We start from the raw sequence: 24268 nt of genomic DNA on the forward strand, positions 1-24268 counted from the left end.
TCTATCAAATTAGGAAAGATCTTATAAAATAAGACTTATGTGGGTAAGTTATTTGGAATCAAAGACCCATAAAGTGTTGAAATACAAAGCACGTGACTTCCAGAAAGCAATGTGGGAGTGTATATTAAAACACTCATAAATATTCTTAACCTTGACTTAGTAAACACTACTTTTAGAAATTCATGTAAAAAAAATAAATGGAGAGCCAGGTAGAGCAGCTCCCATCTATAATTTCAGCACTTTGGGAGGCAGAGGCAGAAGGATGAGTTGAGCCCAGAGGAGTTCAAGACTAGCCTGGGCAACATGGTGAGACCCTGTCTCTACAAAAAAGGAAAAGAAGAAAATAAATGCAGATGTTAAGAATTTGTCGGGACCCGGCATGTTGGCTCATGCCTGTAATCCCAGCACTTTGCGAGGCCAAGGCAGGCAGATCACTTGAGGTTAGGAGTTTGAGACCAGCCTGGCCAACACAGCAAAACCGCATCTCTACTAAAAATATAAAAATTCGCTAGACCTGGTGGCAGGTGCCTGTAATCCCAGCCACTCGTGAGGCTGTGGCACAAGAATCGCTTGAACCCAGAAGATGGAGGTTGCAGCGAGCCGAGACGGCATCACTGCACTCCAACCTGAGCAACAGAGTGAGACTCAGTCTCAAAAAAAAAAAAACAGAAATTGTCAATAGGGATTTGTTCTTTTATAAAAACTGGACAAACTGGAAAAAATCTTAATGTTTATAAATAAATTGTGAATGAATATAATGAATGAAAGTACATAATAAAATATGCAAACATTAAGCTGTATTAAAACAGTTAACATGCAAAATGCTTACCACTTAAAAAACATATGGATATAAAAAGTATACTACACTAAAATCCCAATTTTGGGAAGGATTTTTACTGAAGTTTACTTACATAGCTTAAAGGAAATACACCAAATGTTAATACAGATTAACTCTGATTCAAGGCATTATGATTATTTTTTGCATCATAGTTTGTCTTTTCTAAATTTTCTCCAATGGCTACTGCTTTTACTAGCAAGAAAAGAACGTTTTAAAAAAGAAAAGACAAGAGGCTGACCCTAAGTCCACCTATTTTGCTTTGATAAAGATCATCAGGACTCATCTATTTGATTAAAACAAGTTGAAGAGTCTTAACTATTCATATTTCCTAGCCCACAATCCACCAGAAGATGCAAAATTAGAAAGTATGGTAGGTAGAAGGGGTAACTACAATGATCAGTAGAAATGAGCAATAGCTTTTAGCAAAGACAGAAGAAAAAAGGGAAACAGATTATCCCAAGAGTAGACTCGTGTCTACACTGCTATAACGCGTAAAGACAAAGCACATCAAGCACATCAGTATGTAATAGCCATTACTGCTAACATATCACAACCAAGAGAAAAGGCAACCCTCAGAACACCACACCCACACCCACACACACACCCCTCCTTAAATTTTCAGTGGTGTGGCCTTTTGGCCCTCTATCACATGTTAGACAAGACACACCTGCAGAATCATAAAAACTTTAAATGATTTCATAAGATTCGCTGACAGCATGGGAACTGACTAGGGAGTTCTCAAACTCAGCCTAAATAGTTCTTTGACCAAGGTTTTTAAAAATTGAAGACAAAGAAGGAGAAAAAAAAAAAAAAAAAGCAGGGGGAGGACAAGATGGCTGACTAGACACAGCCAGGAGGAAAAGCTGCCAATGAGGGACTGAGACAACTGGTGTGCTCCTAACAGATCTTCAGAGGCAGTCACTAAGAGTGGATGGAGAGAAGACACAGAAGCTGAGATGAAGGGGGAGGAAGCTGGGAACCGTACACGAGGCAACTACTACGCACCTGGACTCATTGCTGGCCCAAACAACTCTGGAAAAACAGATGAGCTGAACTAGCAAGAAGCAACCCACTCTTCCCACGGGCCTCTGGAACCCTAGCAGGAGGGGACCCCTCGACCACCATGAACACTCAAGTTGACAGGGTGAGCCACTTAGAGAAGTGATAGGAGCAGCAAGCCAGCTGATATGGAGCCCAGAGAGTTTGGTGCGGGAGTATCTGTGGTGGGGTGGTGGGGCATGGCCAGGGATAGCCATCCCCTTAGGCTTAACTGGCTCCCATAGGAGACTTTAGCTCTAAGGCAACTGCTGGACCCGAACTGTGCAGAGTGGTCTTGCCCATTATATGGGGCCAGTATCACCTGAACATCCCTTGGCCTGCTGGCCTCTCCCAGGGCCCCAGCGTGGCCACACATGCTTACAGGGCAGCCTTGGGTGGCCTGGGGGACTGCATCATAGCTTCTGTGCTAGCAGACTATGCCTGACCAGCAGAGAGCTCCAGAGGTGTGGCCCCCATGGCTATGCACCAGCCTGTACATTCCGTCCCCATACTGCAGCTTCTCTGGGCCCATAGCAACTCCCCACATGGCTTTGCTGGCATGTGCCTATGCCAGCAGGTTTTGCTTTTTTTGCCCCACCAACAGGCAAGTGTACCTTGCCACTGCTGTGGCGGGAGTGCAGTTCATCCCCCATGTCCTCACTGGCCACCACTGCAGACAGAACCTTGGTGGGCACAAAACCAGCCAGCCTCGCCTTTGCCAGTGCCCCTTTCTTGCATCAACACTGCCGCAGGAGTGAAACTAGGCACAGAGAATAGCAGATCCTCCCCTGCACAGAGCAACCACTCCTGTTTGCAGTACACAGAGAAGGCACACAGACCTGCAACCGCCAGTGCCCTGCCCCCAAGCCAACACCACCACCAGTGCCACTGTGCAGTTGCCAGCAGGGGCCCCTGCTCACCTCCCAGCTGTGTTCCCTCCTCCACTGTGGTGAACACCTTCAGGGAGGCAAGCACCCTGGCACCCACAAGAACCCTGCCATAGCTGACAAGTGTGTCTCCCACTGCACTGCTGCTACCACTGCTGCTGGCACATGCAAACAAGGATGAATCCCACTGTCACCACACTATGAAACGCTTTGGCTGACACCACCCATTGGGGTGTAGTGACCAGCAGTCCAGGAGCACCCTGAACCCCCAATGCAGTGGATTCCTAAATTCAAGGAGCCAGAGAAAAAAGTTAAGGCCCAATACAAGCCCCCCAGAGTTACACCACATAGTCGAGGAGTTGGGAGCTGAGCAACGGTCCCCTAAAATCTTCCAGAGACAAAACCAGTTGGCTGAATCCACCTTATACTACAACCAAACTCTCAAGGTCATCAAATATGATAAAAGAAAAAAAAACTCATCCAAGGGTCAGCAACTTCAAAGACTGAAGGAACGTAAACCCACAAAGATAAGAAAGAAACAGTGCAAGAACTCCAATAACTCAAAAAGCCAGAGTATCTTCCTTCCTCCAAACAACCATATCACTTCTCCAGTAAGGGTTCAGAACTGGGCTAAGAGCGCTAAAATGACAGAAATATAATTCAGAGCATGGATAGGAGCAAAGATCATTGAGCTACAAGAGTATATTGAAACCCAGTCCAAGGAAGCTAAGAATCATGATAAAACAATGCAGGAACTGACAGACAAAATCAGCAGTATAGAAAGGAATGTAAAGCAACCTGATAGAGCTAAAAAGCACACTACAAGAATTTCATAATGCAATTACAAGTATCAATAGCAAAACAGACCAAGCAGAGGAAAGAAATCTCAGAGCTTGAAGACTGGCTTTCTGAAATAAGACAGTCACTGACAGACAAAATAGACAGTATAGAAAGAAATATAACCAACCTGTTAGAGCTGAAAAACACACCAGAAGAATTTTATAATGCAACCACAAGCATTAACAGCAAAATAGACCAAGCAGACGAAAGAATCTCAGAGCTTGAAGACTGGCTTTCTGAAATAAGACAGGTAAGAATAGAGAAAAAAAGAATGAAAACGAATGAATACAATCCCCAAGATACATGGGATTATGTAAAGATGCCAAATCTACAACTCATTGGCATCCCCTGAAAAGATGGGGAGAATGCAACCAACCTGGAAAACATATTTCAGGATATCACCCATGAGAACTTTCCCAACCTAGCTAGAGAGGCTAACATTCAAATTCAGGAAATGCAGAGAACCCCAGTAAGATACTTCACAAGATCATTCCCAGGATACATAATCATCAAATTCTCCAAGGTCAAAATTAAGGAAAAAAATGTTAAGGGCAGCCAGAAAGAAAGAGCAGGTCACCTACAAAGGGAAGCTTATCAGACGAATGGTAGACCTCTTGGCAGAAACTCTACCAGCCAGAACAGATTGGAGGCATATTCAACATTCTTAAAGAAAAGAAATTTCAACCCAGAATTTCATTATCTGGCCAAACTAAGCTCCTGAAGGAAGCACTATATATGGAAAGGAAAGACCATTACCAGCCACTACAAAAACAGACTAAAGTACACAGACCAGTGACACTATAAAGCAACCACACAAAAAACTGCAAAATAACCAGCTAACATCATGATGAGAGAATCAAATCCACACGTATCAATACTAACCTTGAATGTAAATGAGCTAAATGTCCCAATTAAAAGGCACAGAATGACAAGCTGGATAAAGAATCAAGACCCATTGGTATGCTGTCTTCAAGAGACCCATCTCACATGCAGTAACATACATAACAGAAGATGAGAAATAACCAAAATCAGAGCTAAGCTGAAGGAGACTGAGACACAAAAAGCCATTCAAAAGATCAACAAATCCAGAAGCTGATTTTTTGAAAAAATTAAAACAGACTGCCAGCTAGACTAATAAAGAAGAGAGAAGACTCAAATAGACACAATCAGAAATGATAAGGAAGATATCACCACTAATCTCACAGAAATATAAACAACTATCAGAGAATACTATAAACACCTCTATGCACATAAACTAGAAAATCTAGAAGAAAAGGATAAATTCCTGAACACATACACCATCCTAAGACTGAACCAGGAAGAAACTGTTCCCCTGAACAGACCAATAACAAGTTCTGAAATTGAATCAGTAATAAATAGCTTACCAACCCAAAAAAGCCCAGGGTCAGATGGATTCACAGTTGAATTCTACCAGATGTAGAAAGAAGAGCTGGTACCATTCCTGCTAAAACTATTCCAAAAACTTGAGGAGGAGGGACTCCTCTCTAACTCATTCTATGAGTTGTGCATCAACCTGATACCAAAACCTGGCAGAGACACAACAAAAAAAGAAAACTTCAGGCCAATATCATTGATGAACACTGATGCAGAAATCCTCAACAAAATAATGGTAAACTTAATCCAGCAGCACATCAAAAAGCTTATCCACCATAGTCAAGTAGGCTTCATCCCTAGGATGTAAGGATGGCTTGACATATGCAAATAAATAAATGTGATTAATCACATAAACAGAACTAAAGCCAAAATCCACATGATTATCTCAATAGATGCAGAAAAGGCTTTTGATAAAATTCAACACCCTTCCATGTTAAAAACTCTCAATAAACTAGGTACTGAAAAAACGCACCTCAAAATAATAAGAGCCATCTATGACAAACCCAAAGCCAGTATCATACTGAATGGGCAAAAGCTGGAAACCCTTGAAAACCAGCACAAGAGAAGGATGCCCTCTCTCACCACTCTTACTCAACATAGTTTTAGAAGTCCTGGCCAGAGGAATCAGGCAAAAGAAAGAAATAAAAGGCATCCAAATAGGAAGAAAGGAAGTCAAATTATTCCTGTTTGTAGGCAACATGATCCTCTATCTAGAAAACCCCATAGTTTTGGCCCAAAAGCTCCTTAAGCTGATAAACAACTTCAGCAAAGTCTCAGGATATAAAATCAATGTACAAAAGTCACTAGCACTCCTATACACCAACAATAGTCAAGCTGAGAGTCAAATCAGGAATGCAATCCCATTCACAAATGTCACAAAAAGAATAAAATACCTAGGAATATAGCTAATCAGGGAGGTGAAAGATCTATGGAAAAAATATAAAACACTGCTCAAAGAAATCAGAGATTACAAAAACAAATGGAAAAACATTCCATGCTCATGGAAGGAAGAATCAGTATCATTAAAATGGCTATACTGCCCAAAGCAATGTACAGATTCAACACTATTCCTATTAAACTACCAAATGACATTCTTCACAGAACTAGGAAAAACTATTTTAAAATTCATATGAAACCAAAAAAGAGTCTGAATAGCTAAGGCAATCCCAAGCAAAAAGAACATAGCTAGATGCATCACACTACCCAACTTCAAACTATACTACAGGGCAACAGTAACCAAAACAGCATGACACTGGTACAAAAACAGATACACAGACCAATGGAAGAGAATAGAGAATCCAGAAATAAGGCTACACACCTGTAACTATCTGATCTTCAACAAAACTGACAAAACAAGCAATAAGGAAAGTACTCCCTATTAAATAAATGGTGCTGGGATAACTGGCTAGCAATATGCAGAAGATTGCAACTGGACCCCATCCTTATATCATATACAAAAATTAACTCAAGATGGATTAAATACTTAAATGTAAAGCCCAAAACTATAAAAAAACTCTGGAAGATAACCTCGGCAACACCATTCTGGACATAGAAACAGGCAAAAATTTCATGACAAAGACACCAAAAGCAACTGCAACAAAAGCAAAATTTGACAAATGGGATCTAATTAAACTAAAGAGCTTCTTTACAGCAAACAAAACTATCAACAGAGTGAACAACATATAGAATGGGAGAAAACTTTTGCAAACTATGCATCTGACCAAAGACTAGTATCCAGCATCTATAAGGAACTCAAAGTTGCAAGAAAAAAACAAACCACCCCACTAAAAATTGGGCAAAGGATATGAACAGACACTTTTCAAAAGAAGGCATACAGGCAGCCAACAAGCTCAACATCATTGATCATAAGAGAAACACAAATCAAAACCACAATGAAATACCATCTCACACTAGTCAGAATGGCTATTATTTAAAAGTCAAAAAGTCAAAAGGCTATTATTCAAAAGTAACATGCTGGCAAGGCTGCAGAGAAAAGAGAAAGCTTATACACTGTGGGTGGGAGTGTAAATTAGTTTAACCACTGTGGAAGATGATGGTGATCCCTTAAAGTTATAAAAACAGAAATATCATTCAACCCAGCAATCCCATTACTAGGCATATAGCCAAAAATACTAAGTCGTTCCATCAGAAAGACACATACACATGTATGTTCACCACAGCACTATTCACCTATTCACAAGAGCAAAAACACAGTATCAACCTAAATGTCCATCAATGGCAGACTAGATAAAGAAAATCAGGTACATATACACCATGGAATACTATGCAGCCATAAAAAAGAATAAGACCACGTCCTTTGCAGGAACAGAAAACCAAATACTGCATATTCTCATTTACAAAAGGGAGCTAAGTGATGAGAACACATGGACACATAGAGGGGAACAACACACACTGAGGCTTACTGGAGGGTAGAAGGAGAGAATCAGGAAAAAATAACTAAGGGGTACTAGGCTTACTACCTGTGTGATGAAATAATCTGTACAACAAACCCCCGTGACACAAGTTTACCTACATAACAAACCTACAAATGTACCCCTGAATTTAAAATAAAATTTAAATTAAAAAAAAAAGGAAAACCATCACCTTTCTGACTACAACGCTTCACAATCACTCTCATTTGGCTCTCTTGTTTCACTAGAATCACCTATATCCCTTGAGAACCCACAGCCCTTAGAAGAAAACGTTTTGCCAGAATGACCCTGTGACCCACTTGAATATCCCTGTCCTTGAGAGTCACACCTAATGATTCCTCCTTCCTGGATTGATCTGAATTTCCCTAATCTCTTGGCACTTTAGAGTCTTTTCATCCATCACTAACAGATTAGATAAATCCCAAATTACATATATCCTGTTCATTGATAAGGAGAAAGGCAGGAAGTAAAATGTTTTTAAGACAAGGAGCAGTAAAAATTATCTCCAGGCAAATTTGTTAATTAATAAAGAAATGCAGATGACAGTACCAGATCCAAAAGAAACAAGGAACAGAAATGTAATGAAAAGAGACTAAAAGATAGAGTGCATGTTTGATTTGCATATCAAAATGCCAGAACAGCTCCTCCAAGTCTGGCTGAAATGTCATTTGTACACACTACATAGTTAAAGTGAACTGCAAAAAGTCCATCCTCAAAAAGGTAAAAAGTATTCCGGAAAAATGATTCTGAAAAAACACTAAAAACAATAATATGGAATTCAATATCCCCCTCCCAGAAAATAAAACTTCAGTAACACTGAAAGGGAGAAATGAGAGCTTCAATTTACAGTTAGTTGGACTATTGATTCTTATGCAATACTAAGTTACTGATCATTAAACAGAAATGAGAATATTAGCTGTTAATGAAGGTAACAAAACTAAGATATTCACAGATCTTCTAGTACTTCCTACTACAAGAGTTCTAGAACAAAACAAAGTGGAAAAAATATGCACATAAACAGAATAGATTAATATAAAAGAAATAAGCGAAGTATAAAAATACAAATGCACTTCGTGTAAATGTAAAAAGATAAATGTGAAAAGACAAGGACTTTTAGTGTTTAAAGCAGAAAGCAAACATGCTAAGTCATGTTCAACCATTTCCAAACTTTCAGGTCCAAAGGGGAACAATCCAGAATACCCATGGGAAAAAATACACAAAATGTGTATTTTCTACTACTCAAAATGGGAACTGACTGTTGCTTTTTAAAATAAACTTAAATTGAAAGTAAATACTTACACAGAAAACTACAGCTCTCTTTTTGATAAAACACTGAGCTGTTTCATACCCCTATAGTAACTTAGTATTATTAGTCTTTTAACTTTTAGCCACTCTGGTGTATAAAATAATTTGCATTTTCCTAGTAACCTGTGAAACCAAGCACCTTTTCACATGCTCCACTGGTCATTTTGATATCTTCGTTTGTGAAATGACCATTTGTCTTTTGCCCATTTTTCTACTCAGTTAACTTAATAATTTATAGATGTTCTTTATCTTTTGTTGGTCACATGTTGTAAATATATGAAAAGTTTATTATTTTAATATAGTCTAAATTAGTAACCTTTTATCATTTTTTTTAAGAAATCTTTCCCTACTCCAAGACACTAAGAGTTTCTCTTATGTCGTCTAGAAAATTTTCAGCATTTCACATTTAAATTTATAATCCATCTAGAATTGAATTTGGTGTATGGTATAAAACTAGAAGTCAAAATCTTTCTTTTTCCCCCATGTTGTTACTCAGTTGATCCAGTGCCATGTATTGAAAAGACTCCCCACCACCCTGCAGTGCCATCTTGTCATGAATCAAACGTTCATATATGTGGGATCTCTGTTATGGGACTCTTTATTCTGTTCCACTGGTCTGTTTTTCTATCCTTGCAATACCACACTGTCTTAATATAGTTTTTAATAATCCTGTTTTCTAGTACCCTAAGTGCTCCACCTTAATTTATCTTCATCAAGATTGTTTTGGCTACTGCCATATAAATTTGAGAAACAACCTTGTCAATTTTCACTTTAAAATATACTGGAGTTTTAATTAGAATAATACTGAATTAATAGATCAAAATTGGAGAAACCAATACCTTTAAAATATTGAGTCTTTCTATCCATGAACATAATCTATTCTTCCATTTATATCAATTTCTCTCCATAATTTAGAGGCTTCTGTACAGAGGTCTTGTACCTCTTTCATTGGATTTACTGTATTTGGTGGTTTTTTTGATACTCTTGTCAAGGGTATCTTTTTTAACTTCATTTTTAATTGCTTTTTGCTGGTATAAAGAATCAATAAATTTTTGTATATTAACCTTTAACTCAGCAAACCTACTATTTCATTTGTTAATTCTAAGTTTGTCTACATAGATTTTTTGGGTTTTCTGTGTACACCAACAAAGCACATGCTAAATACTGTGGTATTTCTTCCTCTCCAATCCTTATATCTTGTATTTATTTTTCTTGCTTTATTGCACTAGCTGCACCTCCACTACAATAACAACAATAAAAAAAGTGGTGATACTGGGCATCCTTGTCTCATTCACAATCTCTTAAGGAAAGCTTCTAACGGGTTACATTAATTGCTACTTGCTAAGTTTTTTATATACCATTTTACTAGATTAAGGAAATTCCCTTACATTTCTAATTTTCTAAGGGATTTTAATATTTTTATCACAAATGGATAACTGAATTTTATTAAATTCTTTTCCTGGATTGAGATAACTATGGTGTTTTTTCCTCTGGTAATGTGATGAATTATATTGATTTATGAATGTTGAAACAATCTAGAATGCCTAGAATAAACCTAAGTTAGTATGTAATATCTTTTCTAAATATTGCTGGATTTAGTTTAATATTTTGTCTAACAGTTTTACATTAGCATTCACATAAGACTGGCCTGTAATTTTCCTTAATTGCTATGTCCTTGTTAAGTTTTGAAATGAAGATTATGATGCTTCATAAAAGGAGTTAGGAAAATCTTATCTTTTCTTCTGTTCTCTGGAATATTTTATATAAAATTGGTGTTACTTATTTCTTAAAATATCTGGTAGAATTCACCAATGAAGTCTACTGGGCCCAAGAGATTGCTCTATGAGCAGGTTTTTCAATAACAAATTCAATTTAGCCGGGCATGGTGGCTCATGCCTGTAATCCCAGCACTTTGGGTGGCTGAGGCAGGCAGATCACCTGAGGTCAGGAGTTTGAGACCAGCCTGACCAACATGATGAAACCCCACTTCTACTTAAAAAAAAAAATGCAAAAATTAGCCGGGCATGGTGGTGTGCACCTGCAGTCCCAGCTACTCGAGAGGCTGAGGCAGGAGAATCGCCTGAACCCAGGAGGCAGAGGTTGCAGTGAGCCGAGATTATGCAACTGCACTCCTGCCTGGGAGACAGAGTGAGACTCCATCTCAAAACAAAACAATCAAAAATCAATGTAATAGGGTACTGTTCACAAGTTTCAACCTTTCTTGTATGCTGGGCTTTCCTTGGGATTTTTCTATCACATCTAAATGTTTTACTGTGGGGAGGGGGTACATGGTCATTCATAGTATCTTTTTATAACCCCTTTACTATTCAGAGGCTCTATTATGGTTTCTCGTTTTAATTGCTAACATTAGTTATTCTCCCCTTTTTTCTTAATTAGTCTTTCCAAGGTTATCAATTTAATTACTTTTTTTTCAAAGAGGATAGCTTTGTTCATCCTCTTACACATTTGTTTTCTATTTTATTAGTTTCTGTCTTATCTTTATTACATCTTTTCTTTCTCTTTTCTTTGGTTTTAATTTGCTGGGGCTTTTTTGTTTTTCTTGAAATGGCTACTTAGATCACTTTCAGCCTTTCTAATATATATAATTTTAGCTGTATATAAAATGTATAAAATGTAGCTATATGTATACACACATAGCTAACATTCTAGGCACCACATTAGATGCATTCCACAAGTTTTGATACATAACATATTTATTGTCACTCAGTCCAAAATATTTTCTAATTTTCATTGTGATTTCTTCTGATTCATGGGTTATTTAGAAGCATATTGCTTAATTTCCAAGCTTTTGAGGATTTTTCTGGTTGTCTTTCATTGTTCTGAGTTCTAGATTAAATCCACCTTGGTCAAAAAACATGATTCCAATCCTCTGAAATATGTTGAGACATGCTTTATGGCAGTAGTGGTAAATGGTCCATATTCACTTGAATGTGGATTCAGCAGTTATTAGGTACAACGTTCTATTTAGGTTAATTAGGTCAAGTTTGTTAATTAGGTTAAGTTTGTTAATCTTGATCAAATCTTCGCCTTAACTGAGATTTTCTCTGCTTGTTGTATTAATTGAGAGCTATGTGTTAAGTCTTCCATGATTACCACGTACTTAATTGTTCCCTTAATTCTGTCCATTTTTCTTTGTATATTTTAAGGTTATGTTATTAAGTATTTATAGAATTGAATTATTAAAGCAACCTGGTTAATTGATCCTTTCATAATTTTAAGTGTCCCTAGATCTTTAGCATTGCTTCTGGCTTTGATGTTTACTTTGTCTCATGCTAATACAGTTACATCGGTTTTCTTGTGGAAGTTTTCTCATGTCATATCACTTCCAAGCTTTTACTTTCATTTTTAAAAAACGTCCTTCTTTTTACATTCTTCAAATTTAGCAAGTTCTTTTCCCAACCTCTTGAGATGAATCATTACCTTAATGATTTTCGGCCCTTCCTCTTTTCTAATATATGCTCTTGTGGCTATAAACGTCCCTCCTAGATATTTTATCTGCATTCTGTAAGTCTGATGTTGTATTTTCATTTCGAATTCAAAGTATTTTCTAATTTCCATTGTGACTTCCTCTCTGATCCATGAATTATTCAGAACTTCATGTCCTAATTTCCAAATATACGCAGATTTTCAAGTTATCTTTTTCTAACTTATTTCCAGTATGTTCAGAGAACATACCTGTGATTTCAAGCTTTTGAACTGTATCAAGATTTACTTTACAGCCCAGCATATGGTCAGTTTTGGTAAGGGTTTTGTTTGTGCCAGATAAGAATGTGTACTCTGAAATTCTGTTGTATTATATTCCATATATATAAATTAAGTCAAGTTTGCTGATCATGCCGTTCAAATCTATATTCTTTCTTATGTTTGTCTCTTATTCCATCAGTTACTAAGAAAAATGCATTAAAATTCCCCCCTATGATTGTGGCTTCATCTGTTTTTTCCTAGTTCTGTCACTTTTCACATACAGATGAAAGACAAAGAGGATTTTCTTTTAATACTATTTAATTAGATATTTACATTAGATACTCAGATATTTTCATCTTGGTTTGAGTCCCTCCCGCAAAGTGTAGGCTGAGACACGGACTTCAGGGCAACTGAAGGTGACCCCAGGAAGCACAGTGAGGACACAGGGAGAGCAAGGCAGAGAAGGAAGGAAAGCTAATAAACGGTGTGCTATTGAGCACAGTAAGCATATTACTGAAGTAAGCAGCTGGTGATGAATTCCACTGGGAACCCACTAAGGAACCAGATGGTATGTTTCAGAATCGTCCTTCTGAGGGACGGGAAGTTGGAGAATTCACCTAGTCCCTCCGTTACTTGAACCTTCACCTAAGACCTAAGAGTGTTAACTCCCCGACACTTCCAGATTTCATCTGAGCAGCTTTCCAAGGCCCCAGAGAAACATAATATACGACAAGCTTGTCCAACCTGTAGCCCACGGGCCATATGCAGCCCAGTACAGCTTTGAATGTAGCCCTACACAAATTTGTGAACTTTCTTAAAACATTACAAGACTTTTTTTTATTTTTTTAGCTTATCAGCCAGCATTAGTGTTAGTGTATTTTATGTGTGGCCCAAAACAATTCTTCTTCCAGTCTGGCCCAGGGAAGCTAAAAGATTGGAAACCCCTGTTATAGTAGATACTGGCAGCACACAAGGACCTATATGCAATAGCTAAAATGAAATCAGGAGGCAAAGAGGACATACTACAGGGCACAAAGAATGTCTGCTAAAGTTATATATCCTGAAATTTCACATTTTCTCATTATGAAGTGTTTTTCTTCACCTTGAGTAATGCTTTTGGCCTCTGCTCCAATTATACTTTTTCTGATAAGAATATAGTTATACCATCTTTCTACTCAAACTGCATGTTATATATTTTACCTTTTAATTTCAGGTTTTGTATTTCTATAAACATTAAATAATAATTGCATTTGTTTATCTGATCCAGTTCAACAGTTTTTATCTTTTAATTAAGCCAGTTACTGCATTTACATTTAACAAACCTATTTTGATTTAAAGCTGTCATCTTGTTACATAATATTTGTACTAATAAGCTCTGTTCTTTTTTCTCTTCTTTCTTGCCTTCTTTGGGACTGATTACTTTTTTTATCATTCCATTTTTCTCTATTAGCATGTAAGATATTCTCTACTAATATATATTTTTAATGGTTTCAAGATAAAAACATAGATTTGTGACTTAGCAAGTTCTAATGTTAATTAGTAGTTTTACCAATTTCCAGGCAACCCAAGGACTTAGAAATACTTTAATTCCATTTATCCCAACCTGACTTAAATATAACACCATTGCCACCATAATTTTATATATATGTTAAACTCAAAAGGGAATTACCGTTAGCTGGGCACAGTGACATGCACCTGTAGCCCCAGGTACTTGGGAGGCTGAGGTAGGACTGCTTAAGCCCAGGAGTTTGAGTCCAGCCTGGGCAACAGAGCAAAACTCCATTTATTATTGTTGTTTTATACAATCAATATTCATTTAGATTCACCCATAAATTTACTACTGCTTTTCATTTCTTCCTGCAGATCTGAGGGTCAATCTGGGATCACTCTCTTTCTACCTAAAGAACACTTTTTAATATTTCCTTAGTGCAGATCTGCCTGTGACCAATTCTCTCAATTTTTGTTCATCTGAAAATATCTTTATTTTACCTTTATTCTAGATACAGAATTCTTGTTTGGTAGAGGAAAAAGTCATGTTCTTTCTTTATAGATATTTTATTGTTTTCTGGCTTTCACTTTTTTGGCTGACAAGTCAACTGTTAAGAGCTATTTGTAGATAATCTTTTTTTGTCTTTGATTGCTTTTCAGATTTTTCCCCTGGTCTTTAGTTTTCAACCATGGTAACTGTTTCTTTTTACTTATCTTGCTTGAGATTCTTGGACTTCTTAAATACATGGCCTTCCTCACCTTTGGCAAAATCTCAGCCAGTTATCTCTTCAAATATTGCTTGTGCCCATTCTCACTCTTTTTTTTCCTTCAGGGATTCCAAAAACATTTATATTAGACTTTCTTGTTGTATCTTCTTTCTCATATCCTTTCATCCATATTTTCTATCATTTTGCCTGTGCTTTATTCTAGACATTTTCTTCTGTCACATCATCTAGTTCACTAATTACCCCTTAATCTTTAAGGCCTTAATTTCAGTCATTCTGTTTTTCAATTCTAAAATTTCCACTAATTTGTTTTTATGGTTTTTAATTCTTTTTTGAAATGCTCAATCTTATCTTTCAGCTCCTTGAACGCAATAAACATTGTAATTGTAAACTGTGTGCATAATAATGACAAATATCTAGATTTATCATGGGTCTATTTCTATCTTCTGCTGCTTCTACTATTTTTCATTTGTGTTGTCTTGTCTCCTGGTCCGTGTTGTCTGAGGTTATTCTCTGAGCAAGTACCAAGCATTATATTTGCAAAATTATTTGAATAATCTGAAACCTAGAATGGTAATTTTTCCTTTGGAGAAAATTTACATTTGCTTCTTCCAGGTTCCTGGAAGCCCTAGCACTTTGAAGATGCCTGGGGACAGTAGCACTCTTAAGTTTAATTTAAACTGATTTCAGGGATTTAGATGTTTGAAGCTGAGTGGTTTTATCAAGAGGGCCTCTTCTGGTTCACCCTTACTCCTAGGATGCAGCCTTTCAGGGTCTTTAGCCAAACTGAGGAGGCGTTCAGAACCATCACGGACCCTTAGCCCCTTAAAGTTATCAAAAATACCACTCAACCTTTTATCCTCTTGGCTGCCTTACTTTCACTTAATAATGGCCCCAAACCCTGGACACACCTCCCTGAACCTCTTGCCCAGCCCAGATCCCAGTCTGGTAATTGTTCACCATCCTGATAGCATTTTACTTCAAGCAAAAATTTTTTTAAATCTAACGTAATATTTGTCCTCAGTGAGTGGACTGGCCCAAATTACCTACTCTGCCATTACCAAATATTAAAGTCTGAAATAATTCATATTTAACTGTAAACATCCTGAGGGAAATTTACTTCTAAAGCTGATTTCTACAGCCAGCCAAACTTCCAATCAGGCCTGAAAACACAATAAAGATTATTTTCAGATATACAAGATCTCAAAACTATGCTCTGTCAAAATGGAAACGTAAACATATAAATATGGTGACAGAGAATGCAAAGAAACACAAATAGAGGAGCACAGAAAACCTCCAGAATAATGGTGAAGGGAGTTCTCACGATGACAGCTATATTCTTGAAAGCAACCTATCCACATTGGAGAATGGCAAGCTCCAGGAGAGATGTCTTCACAGGGAAAAGAAATGAAAGAAAAGAAAATAGATTACTTGCCATGTCGAAACACAATGACAGAAGATTTACACCTGTGTCAGAGAGTTCAGAAACAATCAATGGTAGGTATGTTTAAAAAACCAAATGAAAGTGAGACAATTAGTAATTTCCAGGAAAACAAAAAAGCAGTACAAAAAACAAGTCTGCTTATAATTACACTACCTGACTCAACTGTGAATAATATTTACCATGTTAATGATATAAATGCTGAATACTGATCTAACAAAAAATTAAGATATACACTCCTAGAAGGATGAGGGGATGATAATTGTACGTAGGAGAGCAAAACCCCTCATCTTTCATAGTACCAAGTCATTAAACAGCTAAAACTATAAATGAAAATATAGCAGTAAAAAAGTTCCTTGGAAACATAGAGAAAATGCCAAAAGAAAGAGTTAAAGGCTTGAAATTACTCCTCACAGAAGTAAGAATCCTAGGTTCAGAGGGGTGGGGAAGATTACTATTTTTTCTTATGAGCCTTGTAGAATTATTTTTCTTTTTATTTACTGTGACAAGTATAAATATTAAAGGTGAAGAAAAGTTCAGCAACATTAAATGCTAATAATGATGGAAGTTACTTGTCCAAGGCCATTCAGCTGAAAAGAGGCAGGGCCAGGACTCCAAATTTCTTACTCATTTCATAAAGTCAACCTGCCCTGTAGGGAGCTAGAAGATAATAACTGCAGGAATGTCCATTAAAACCAACCCAGTGCCAACACTGCAACCAGAAACACAGAAAGCCTTAACTTACAAAATAAGTTGCTTATATTAGTGATCCACCAAGTATGATTTGCAGGTGGGCTGAAGTTATTCACAGACAGCAATTCCGCATAAGAAGCCTGAGGCAGAGTGTAAATCAAGTATGTCATGAAACACACCATTCAGTGTAACTGACATTCTTACAAGCAAAATTTTCTCAGCGAAGATGGATATACACTGATTTACATTCCGGTGCAAGCTTTTAATCTCATCATAAACCTGTCATTTGATTAGCAGTGGTTTACACCGTAGGACTAACTGCTTCTAGGTCTGTACCTTTCAAACAAATAAGAATGACTGATGTGGTTTGGCTATATCCCCACCCAAATCTCATGTTGAACTGTAGTCTTCAGTGTTGGAGGAGGGGTCTGGTGGGAGGTGATTGGATCAGGGGGCAGACTTCCCCCTTGCTGTTCTTGTGATAGTGAGTTCTCACGAGATCTGGTTGTTTAAAGGTATGCAGCACTTCCCCCTTTGCTCTGTGTCTCCTCCTCCGTCATGTGAAAAAGTGCCTGTTTCCTCTTCACTTTGTGCCACGATTAAGTTTCCTGAGGCCTCACCAGCCATGTTTCCTGTGCAGCCTGTGGAACTGTGAGTCAATTAAACCTCTTTTCTTCATAACCTACCCAGTCTCAGGTAGTTCCTTATTGAGAGAATGAACTAATACCATGACAAAAACATAAAGCCCTATTTTCTAGTTCTTGTATCACATACTGCTCAAATCGGAGTATCAGTGTGTTATAACACATACTTGAAAGAAGTGTTTTGATTCAAGAAAAATTTTATCAATCTCCACTTCTCTTCTGAGTATGGAGAGGTCAAAAAGGCAAAGAGTGGAACTCCACAGAGAAGTCACGGGAAGAGGATCAGCAAACTTCTAATTAACCAAGCACAACTGCTTTGCCAGGAACATCAGCAAAGGGGACCAAATGAAAATACCTGTCAAAGGTGACAAACTGCTCTGCCCAAAGAGGAAGGCAGAGTTCAGTGACAACAACCTAAAACCTCAGAAGAAGATACCAATCCCTCCATTACCCTCTAAACTGCTACCCATTAACCTGATTCGCCAGGACATTCTGTGTGCCTGGTGCCAACAATTAAAGCTGAGCACCAAAGGCCAGAAATTAGATGTACATAAGCACCCATGTGCCTTCGCCTACCCAAAACAAAAGGACATTCCTAGTACAGCAAAAGAGGCCAGAATTCGGAAATCATTACAAAAAAAAAAAATCAAAGGTGGACAAGGGGTAAACATCCCTGAAAAGTTCTGAGGAGACACATCCTCCTGAGGTGGCTCTTCCTCCTGGGGGTGGTGCTGCCTGCCGTGGAAGAGTCTGCTGCTCTCCTTGAAGGAATTAATATGGCTGTAAGACAACTTCTACCCCAGGTGCTTTGCTGGCCTCCAGGGCCAGAACTGCAGCCAGGGTGGGACACCAGAGGCAGAGGAATCTCCACAAGAGAAGACCATGGGAGAAGTCTCCCTGTAGATACAGATGGTTGGGTTCACCTCCAGTTTCATGCTAGATAAGCCTGGGCTCCAGAAAAGTAAGAACGGAGAGTGAGTGCACTCTTCTTGCTTACTGCCTCCCAATTTTCCACCTGCACCTTGAAGACAGTAAGTTGCGCTCCAAATGTGTTCACAGGTATAAGGTCTTAATAAAAAGCATCCAGTGGGAATAAAATACCAGAAAAAAGGCACATATATGGTAATTAATAGTAGAAAGGCTCAACAGTCAATTCCATGGTCATGTTGCTGATAGGTGAACTCTGGTTCTCTCCACACCTGCTTACAGTCCATGCAGACTGGTGGACTGCAGGTGTCAGACTATGACACGCAGCAGTGTCTGCTGCTTCACTGGCTGAGACATAGACTCTAATTTTTAAAAATGGTAAAACATTTCACAAATTACCATTAATTCTAGTTAATACATAGAAAAAGTCATTTATAGTACACTTCTAAAATAGAAATGACTTCAACAGCTCTTTTAAGTGAAAACTTCTTCAGTTGAGCACTAAGAAACAGTAGTTTGCTCCTGTGATCAATTTCCCTCCCTAGCACACTAACAACTCTAGGAGCTTCTCCATTCCAATTGTAAATTTCATAAAATGCAAAGTATTTTAAGGCAGAGAAAGGCTGTTAATTCTCTCCCTCCTCAAAACACATGATTTTTAATATTCAAAACAATATTTATTAATAACCTGAGACTTCTATGATTTGATTCTAGGATAGAAACACAAGGCACTTTGTATTATTTCCACCTAAAATTGTTTTGTGTATTTCTGCTGTTTAAAACGTTTAAGGTTGCTCTCCACTCATAAATACATATTAAATGTATATATACTCAAAACCCATTGGTGGTACAGGTTGAATCATTTGTTTTTAAAATCACTTTATTTAGGTATGATTGACATACAAAAAGTGGCACATATTTAATGTATCCAACTGAGTTTAACTTTTAATTTTCTGTGTATTTCCTAAATTGACAGTCCCGTGTGTCTTGGAACAGATCTGTTTTTTACTTGTCCTGTGTTTTAATGGCAGTCTCCAATACTGTCTTATTATTACAAGTAGGGGATTTGCTTTGCCCCTTTAATGAAGATATAAAAATAATGCACTGGAAAGAGTGGTAGAACTGGAAAATTTGTAACCATCATGATTACTTAATAGGTTTGGGAAAGAATCCCAAAAATGTTAAGGCAAGAGAAGAAAGTTTGTTGACAAGTGATATGGTTTGGGTCTGTGTCCCCGCCCAAATCACATGTGGAACTGTAACCCCTCAATGTTAGAAGTGGGGCCTAGTGGGAGGTGACTGGATCATGGGGGCAGATTTCCTCATTGGTGCTGTTCTCGTGATAGTGAGTTTTCCCGAGATCTGGTTGTTTAGAAGTGTGTAGCACCCCCTTCACTCTCTCTCTCCTGCTCCACCATGTGAAGACAGGCCTGCTTCCCCTTTGTCTTCCACCATAATTGAAAGTTTCCTGGGGCCTCCTCAGAAGCCACTATGCTGCTACAGAACTATAAGCCAATTAAACCTCTTTCTTTTATAAATTACCCAGCCTCAGATATTTCTTTATCACAATGTGAACAGACTAATACGAGAAGCAAGATATTTTCATGATCTCCTAGTGTTGTTCCTTCCTGCCCTTCACTGGTTGTTGGTGGTCATAATTTTTCAGCACTATAATAAACACATTTGTTCCTTAAAAAAAAAAAGAAAGAAGGAAAGAAGTGTTGTAATGCAACACAATCTCCCACACGAATTCTATGGAATAGATTCCCATTACTAGATTATCTTCCGAAACCTACTTCTAGAAACTTAATCAACTTTCAGCAGCCCAATCAATGAAGTAGCAAACTGACCAGACAGCTGCAATTCTAAATTTCTTGTATGTCCCCAGGCCAAACTTAAAATCTTCAAATCCTTACCATGGAATCTATCCATTTAATCCCTTAATCTCTCTGAATTTCTCTTTAAGAGAAATTTTGATGTCAAGGGCATTAAATAATGGCAATAATGCCCATGACATTAAAACTAAGCCACAGGAATAAGTTCAAATTTAGCATCACAGTGACTAAATATTATCATAATCACAATTCTTTAATGAGTTTCTAACAAAATAAACAATCTATTTATCAACCAGAAAACCACTTGCATTTTAACTTGCTAAACAGAATTTTGTTTTGCCCTAGGAGAAACAAAGTGCTAGCTAAGTAGCCTACCATAAAAGGAACATTGACCCTGCCTAAATTATGATTTTTAAAAAATCAAACATGATTATTCGCTGTACTTTTGCATCACCTTCTGTATTTTTGCATCGTGTGTAATTTTAAAATATATTCTCAAAGGTCTACTCAAATTTTAAATTAATTGCAATTTAGCAAAGAGCATTAGCAGAAAACTTTGATACAGTCAGTGTTACCATGTACTACTTTGACCCAAAGTACAAATGGCCAACCAAGGAGAAATTTTCTGGGTAAGCATAATAACATTTTTATCAGGTCAAACTCTTTCCTTGTTATGGGAAACATTTCTAAAATATTCTTAATAAGTTTTCTCAACAAAATCACAATCTCAGTGTGTACCATTCACAGAAGTGTACCTGAATAAGCTGATGACAGCCTTAATGAATGGTGATCCTACTGGTAGGAAAGGTCTTCAGAGTAAGAAATGGGACCAGTGCTCCCCTATAACTCTAACTCTTCCAATCCTTCTGAGATTGACATCCACACCAAAAATTAAGAGGTAACCCTCACACATAAATGCTTTCTACTTCCTTTCCAAAATTCAGAGTACTCCTCCTAATTTACCAGCTAAATTTATGAGAAGGCAACCAGCAAATATTATTAAACTTTTCCCCCAAATTACCAATATCAATGAGTGGTGGGACTGCAGGTAATTTTTATTTTCTTCTTTTCTTTCTTCTCCTCTAATTTTCAACATGGGTAAACATGGCTTTTTTTTTAAAGGGTTCTCTTAATTTTACTTTAAATCTAACCAAAAGAGGCAAATTCTTTAATATGGAACTTGTTGTGTAATACCAGCCACACAGTGAAGCCAAAAGCAAGTTTCATGAAACTCAGTGAATGTTAATATGAACATGTAATATGATGAAGGTTAGATAAACAATGTGTGGTACCCTTTTACACTTTCTTAAAGAAGTTATGCATATATTACATGTAACCAAGGTAAAATGATCCTTGAAATAAATGCTAATATTCTTATACATTTTCACAATGAATTTTTCTTCTAAAAGAAAACAGCGAAAGTATAATAAAAACCAATAAAGAAACTAACTTGGTATACAAATTATTTCTTCAACAAATATTTAAGAAACACATTTAATATAAAAGACAACATAAAAATATCAAAAAGAAGAACAAATAAATTGCTTTACCTCTTTATGTGTCACATCCAACTGACCCCTAAGAGTCTTAAGTTCCTGTTCACGGATTTTCAAGCAAGTTTCTAAAGCATGTGTCCGTCCTTCCCATTCAGATTTTTTATGAGCCACCATTATGTCAATCTGTTTCATGAGCTCCTGTAGTTCTGCTTCACATGATGTCAAAAATCCCCTATAAAGAAGAACAGATCATTAAGAAAACAGAAGATATGTTCAAGTGGCTTTTCATCTTTTTCCTGTAAACATATAGCAGATGTAAATCTACCTGAAGTAAATAATTAAATGAAATTAATAATGTCAATTAATAAATTACCAGAAGCAAACAATAGGATTTCTGAGCTTTTGCCTTTTATTTATTTATTTATTTATTTGGAAACAGAGTTTCATTCTTGTTGCCCAGGCTGGAGTGCAATGGCACGATTACGGTTCACTGCAACCTCCACCTCTCGGGTTCAAGCAATTCTCCTGCCTCAGCCTCTCGAGTAGCTGGAATTACAGGCATGTGCCACCATGCCCAGCTAATTTTTGTTTTTAGTAGAAATGGGGCTTTGCCATGTAGGCCAGGCTGGTTTTGAACTCCTGACCTCAGGTGATCCGCCTGGCCTCAGCCTCCCAAAGTGCTGGGATTACAGGTGTGAGCCACCGTGCCCAGCCTAAGCTTTTACTTTTAATGCTCACATTAAGATGATTACTTATTTCGCAGAATATCTTGTCTTCCCCTCATAGCCAACCTAAAGCCCAAGTTGTTTGGTTAGGCACAAGACTGATGTTTTAAGTCTGGTTTGTAAAGCCAGGCTGCCACAGCTAACAAGCACCTCTGTAATATATTAGGGAAGCTTTCAGGAAGGATCCAGACAAGCCTATATGTCACATTTTCATCTAGCTAAAGGAAAAAGCCTTGGAAGAAAGTAGACTATCATGCAGGAAAGTGATAATACAATTTTAAGAGCTGCTTCAAGAAATTCATCCTTCAGCCAGATTTATTTCAACTATTTCCGCCCATCTTTTTGTCAGAAACTTACTGTAGTCTACCTTACTATTGTAAACTTACTGATATCCTGGCATTTCAGGAGATGCCAGATGTTGCTGAGAAACAGAACTGGACACAGACATACTAGATTCAAAGAGGTTTCCAGAAATGGCCACAGACAGCTATCAGTAAGGCTTAAATACTTTCAAAAAGCACCTTTTCTTAGTGTGACAGAACCTTTGTACTTTTGCTTCTTAAGAGTAGAAAACTCAAGATAGGATGTAGGCAAACATCTAGCTTCACACTGCTGTGATGAGGCAAACAACCCAAACAAAGTCCCCCCAAAATATTGTGACCATGACATGGATCAACTTAGCTTTTGCTCAACACTTTTGCTTCTGTACCCAAAGCACAATATGGTCAGAGACATAACTCAGATAAGCTTTTTAAACTGCAGTGAGAAGCTTAAGGTCAAAAGAAAACTTACCACTGGGAGTCCACACACGCCACTTAGGGGTCCACCACTACTACACACATTGTCCGAGGCACTGGTGATCGGCCTGGCCCCTCCTTCCACCACTAGGTGCCCTGGAAAAAACCCACCTTGACCACTGCCAGCACCTATGCACATCATCCAGGGACCTTGGAGAGGCCTGCCTCACTCACTACTGCCACCACTGGTGCCTGTGCATGTCATCCAGGGGCCTGGGGATTGATCTGTCCTGCCTGCTACCACCGGTGCCTGTGCATGCCATCTGGGAAGCCTGAGGACAGGCCCATCCTGCCTGCCACTGCCATCACTGACTAGTACGTGATGACCAGTCTGCCTGGTGTCCCTATTCCCAGCAGAGCCTTGTCATAGCCTCCACTAACCACCACAGTCCAAGTCACTGAAGAACTCACAGAAAACACTAATACTGATTATGGCTGGAAAAATCATAGAAACTACACTCCTGCACCCACTGAGAATCAAATCCAAAGCACCCTACCTGACCAATATCATAGATACACCTACAGGAAAAAAATTTTCCCTATGAAAGCCAATCCATATAACTGGAAGAAGTGACTATTACACCAGATACACAGAACTCAACATAAGGACACAAGAAAAATGAAAAAGGAAAGAAAAATAACACCTCAAAGGAACACAATAATTCTCTGGTAACAGATCCCAAAGAAAAGGAAATGTACGAAATTCTTAAAAATAATTCAAAACAATGTTATTAAATAAACTCAGTGAGATACAAGAAAACACAGATAATAAAAACAAATCAGGAAAACAATGTATGTTCTGAAAAAGTAATTCAACAAAGAGATGGGTATCATTAAAAAGAGCCAAACAGAGCCGGGCGCGGTGGCTCAAGCCTGTAATCCCAGCACTTTGGGAGGCCGAGACGGGCGGATCACTAGGTCAGGAGATCGAGATCATACTGGCTAACACGGTGAAACCCCCCGTCTCTACTAAAAATACAAAAAAAACTAGCCGGGCGAGGTGGCGGGCGCCTGTAGTCCCAGCTACTCCGGAGGCTGAGGCAGGAGAATGGCGTAA

The 24268-nt window shown here is 38.0% G+C and overlaps 1 protein-coding gene across 5 annotated transcripts in view; it reads right to left on the reverse strand.

The window, feature by feature from the left end:
* CEP63 (centrosomal protein 63kDa) overlaps positions 1–24268 on the reverse strand; it is an 87332-nt gene that overhangs the window by 42947 nt on the left and 20117 nt on the right. For all 5 annotated transcript variants that reach the window (XM_011958190.1, XM_011958186.1, XM_011958189.1 and 2 more), the window contains one exon: positions 21744–21921. In XM_011958190.1, the coding sequence (XP_011813580.1) occupies positions 21744–21921 (178 nt within the window). The remainder of the gene's footprint in view (positions 1–21743; positions 21922–24268) is intronic.

Source organism: Colobus angolensis, unplaced genomic scaffold, assembly GCF_000951035.1.
Source record: "Colobus angolensis palliatus isolate OR3802 unplaced genomic scaffold, Cang.pa_1.0 Scaffold46, whole genome shotgun sequence".
In the NCBI taxonomy this organism is placed as follows: domain Eukaryota; kingdom Metazoa; phylum Chordata; class Mammalia; order Primates; family Cercopithecidae; genus Colobus; species Colobus angolensis.